This window comes from Hoplias malabaricus, chromosome 2 (assembly GCF_029633855.1).
Source record: "Hoplias malabaricus isolate fHopMal1 chromosome 2, fHopMal1.hap1, whole genome shotgun sequence".
In the NCBI taxonomy this organism is placed as follows: Eukaryota; Metazoa; Chordata; class Actinopteri; order Characiformes; family Erythrinidae; genus Hoplias; species Hoplias malabaricus.
In genome coordinates this window covers 42,951,535-42,955,803 of record NC_089801.1, presented here as the reverse complement: position 1 = coordinate 42,955,803, position 4,269 = coordinate 42,951,535, and the positions used below count along the sequence as shown (strand labels likewise).

General features: G+C 40.8%; 1 protein-coding gene across 1 annotated transcript; it reads left to right on the top strand.

The window, feature by feature from the left end:
- Positions 1 to 1,564: 1,564 nt before the first annotated feature.
- Positions 1,565 to 3,374, top strand: fgf20a (fibroblast growth factor 20a). Its single transcript, XM_066653888.1, has 4 exons — positions 1,565 to 1,621; positions 2,030 to 2,444; positions 2,939 to 3,042; positions 3,129 to 3,374. Exons 1-4 carry the CDS (start codon positions 1,565 to 1,567, stop codon positions 3,372 to 3,374), a joined length of 822 nt encoding a protein of 273 aa, XP_066509985.1.
- Positions 3,375 to 4,269: the final 895 nt, after the last annotated feature.

The window sequence follows — 4,269 nt, the reverse complement described above, 5'->3', positions numbered from 1 at the left end:
AATGATAAATGATAAACTAACAAAATATATGTACAAATAAACTAACAGGAGTAAATAAACAAACAAGGTGTCAGTCCAGAAATAAAAAAAAAACTCAGACCCAACAAGCGAACAAAGTTATAATTTGTTTAGAAAAAATTAACCAATAGGACACAGTCAAACAATCAAACAACCAAAGTCAGTGTCATCACTTTGTGGTCAGGCCACATCCCCTGTTGAAGTTGATCAGTAATTATTAATACTGCATTAATGAGACGTCTCTGTATCATTGATCCATCCGTTTTATTTATTATTGATCACTGATAGGAATGAAGGGGTGAGAGGGGCCTCTGGGTTAACCCTACAGTGCCAGTGACTCAGGGCTGAGACTAACTGGAAGTGGAAGGATTTTAAAGGGTTTAATTGCATCATTCATTCTTCAGGAAATGTAAATTTATTACTGTTGTAAATATATATTTAAAATAAATATATTTTTAAAGCAAATCCCAAAATTTCCCGTTTTAAAGCTATCTTAATTTTTTAAATGTCCACAGTTTGTTGTTTTCAATTTTTAACTAAAATGTTCCAGGTTACTGAAATTGAAGAGCTTAATGTGTCAATATTAACGTCTAATATCTAATCCTTTTCTTTTTTCTTTTTTTAAATTTGCCTAAATGAAAATTGATTTTTGAAAAATTTCTTCAGATTTATGTTCAAAGATCAAATCAAGAACACTTAGAGTTGTGAGATATTCCTTCTTTTCTGGATACGAAAGCGTTAAAATATTAGAGACTGAGACGTCGGGTTTAATTTTAGATTTAAATATAAAACTACCCCTCAGATTTAGATTAAGAAAATCAAGACCAAATCAGAGAGGTAAACAGCGACTCACTAACATTAACGAGTTGATTGAAGTAATTTAGGATCAAACACAGTGAAACTCAGATGTGATTGATCCCAGATGTGATTGATCCTCAGATCTACAGGACCATCACAACGGATCAAAGGCGGGGAAAGTTAAGTTATGGAAACATCCAAGAATTAAACCTCTATAATAAATGAAGATCAAAGGCACCGGTTCTGAACTTTCCCACTTTGATCATTCATTTTAACCTCAGGACTGAAGGAATATGAGGATAAGAGCAGCTGGATCTAAATAAATATAAATAAACAACAATAAAAAATAAACGAAATCCGACAAATTTTCTGTTTCCTCTTTCTAATGTATTTCATCCTGCTTTTCTATTTATCTGTTCCTTTCCTTTCCTTTCCTTTCCTTTCATTTCCCACTTCCTCACTAAACTCTCTCTCTCTCTCTCTCTCTCTCTCTCTCTCTCTCTCCTCTTTTTCCTCTCGCCCTCTCTCGCTCCCTCACTCCCTTCCCCAATCCCACTTGTACGGGCGAGCCAGAAAGACAGCGGAGCTCTAGCTTTAATACATCAAAGACCGAACAGCTTGCGCGAGAACCGTCTTTACACTTTCCCTCCTGCCACGGTTTAACTTCTACAGTTTTACCACCGTTTCTGTTTTGTGCATGTTGTTGTTATTTACCTGGGCTCGAGCCAAAGCCGCTCCCGCGTTGAGCATGAGACTAAACAGATCCTCCGAGGAGTCTTCAAAGGAGGCGCGAGGGCAGATAAAAGTGAGTTAATGGCTCGAGACAGAGAGGGATTATATAAGTTATGTATTTACGATATGTTTATAGTACAGTGGATCAATTTTAAGTGAAATTTCAATGCATAAAATTAAACATTTATTTTTTAAATATATTTAAAGCATAGATTTATTTAATTAGCTGCTAAAACCTTGAGCAATATAAAGCCAATCAACAAACTTAATTCACTTAATTAACAAGAAAACCTTTGCAACATTGAACGCCTAGATATCCTTCTTTATTTACAAACTACTTCAAAATCTCTCCTGCTTGCTTACTTAAAGTCATCCAGAGCTTTGGACACGAGGTCGGTCGTATAAATGCACAATTGTCCACAAACTTTCGTCCGCCCCCCGCTAATTTGCATACGTCAAGTACCTCATTTCCATACGGTAGGTACTTAAGCGGGAGGAGGCGTGCGGCAGGGCTTCAGAGGCGCGAGAGCAGCGCTACTACAGGTCGAAGAGACAACCACAGAGCACGCACGGGCTTCTATCGCACCACAGCTGGACCCGGCGCGCGCTACCTGTCGACCCCACTTCTACCTTTTCCTCTAATACCATGGGCGCGGTGGGCTTCCTGCACGGAGGCGCGAGCGGCGCCAGCGGCGGCGTGGGCGCGCTCGTGGGCGCACAGCTCTCCGCGCAGATGCAACTGCTGTCTGCTCAGCGCGAGCGCGTGCCCGCGGACGTGGCGCAGCTGCTGCAGCGCGCGCTCCGGCGCCGGCAGCTCTACTGCAGAACCGGACACCACCTGCAGATCCTGCACAATGGGACCGTGCAGGGGACCACCCACGACCACAGCACCTTCGGTAAGCACTCGCTATTACCAGTGACATTAATGCTGCTGCTACCTTTTATATCATTGCTGTTTCTATTGCTATTACTCGTTATGACTAAATATATAATTTTGTTACTACATATTTTACTGTTATTATAGTAATAACAATAGAAATATTAATTGTAATAACTGCAGTATTAACAGTATAATTAATATGTATAGAAATATCAGTCTTAGTGTTAGACAATGAAAGTATTGATGGAATTATTTTTATTGTTGTCATTATTATTGTTGTTGTTATTGTTGTTTTTGTTGTTGTTATTAATGACTATAAACTGTAGTTGTTGCTTTGTCTTATATATTTGTCTTATTAAATAAAAAATGACTGTTATTAGTGTTATAAATTTAAGTAAGAGTATTAATATAGTACCAAATAGTCATTACTGTAGTCAAACACCTTGTTGGTTTGTCCTGCTGTTTATTGCATCCTGTTGACCTCAGAATTTTTATTTTTCCCTTGTGCAGGTGTCCTGGAGTTCATCAGCCTGGCTGTGGGGCTGGTCAGCATCCGAGGAGTAGGCAGTGGTCTTTACCTGGGCATGGACAGCAAGGGGCAGCTGTACGGCTCTGTGAGTTTACATAGCGTTTGTGTGTGTAGATGACTTCACTGTGCTTGAGTCTAGGTTCCTAACCTCCATTCCCTCTGTTTTCCCAGGAGAAACTGACTGCTGAGTCTGTCTTCCGTGAGCAGTTTGAGGAGAACTGGTACAACACCTACTCGTCCAACATTTATCGGCATGGAGAGCGAGGTCCACACTATTTTGTAGGTCTGAACAAGGATGGGACGCCGAGAGATGGCACTCGATCCCGGAGACACCAGAGATTCACACACTTTCTTCCCCGGCCTGTGGACCCAGAGCGGGTACCTGAACTTTACAAGGACGTCCTGGGCAACAGCTGACCTAGGGCACACTAGTCTGACCTTGACAATTTTTCTAGGCTTCTAGAACACATCCAGGGTCACTTGGGAATATGGAAGCGTACCAGTGCTGGAGATACTTCTAGGACAAACCCTTGTGGAACTTCAGGGCACATTCCCATGCATCAAATGGAGGACTAAGGCTTTAAGAGGTTCAAAAAGGGATAAAAGCCTTTGAAGTTGGTGGAGGAAGTGGGACCAGAGACACTTGCTGAACAGACCACTCCAAATGTCTTACCAAAATAATGCATTGCAGGACACAGGCTACACTAGTCACACTGGGAAAATAGCAACTCAACTGAGTGTCATGTGACTGATTTCCCTCATTAATCACTAGCCAGAGAGGTGTAGCTAAACTTAGGAGGTGATGAGTATGGCTGTATGTCAAATCATGCCCTAACCCCTACGTAGTGCATAGTGGAGAAGTCTTTAAAAGGTAGTACACTAGATGTTCATCAGAGATGCAGCATGGATGAATATTGACTGCTATCTATTACTATTTGACCGTAGTAGCTAGTACCCCACAACATAGTGCCCTAAATAGGGAGTAGGTAGCTTGATTTGAAAAGGAACACTGGCACTTTTCAGCACTTAACCATGAGACATGTCCAAACACCTTGCGACAGAAGTACTGTAACTTCACTTATTCTTGTTGGTGGGTTAGGGTGGAGAGTTAAGTTATAATATTTGTCCAGGAATTTAAATCATTATAGGATTTTGTGGTCAGCAATGATGCCATTACATCTGTATTGCTAAATCTGAAATCGATGTAAAAGTATAACCCATTCTGAGAACTGCTATAGAGATCCCTGCTCCTTTAATGCATCTCAAGCTAATTTACTGCTATAAATTATTTCCCCCTTTTGGAAAGGCTTCA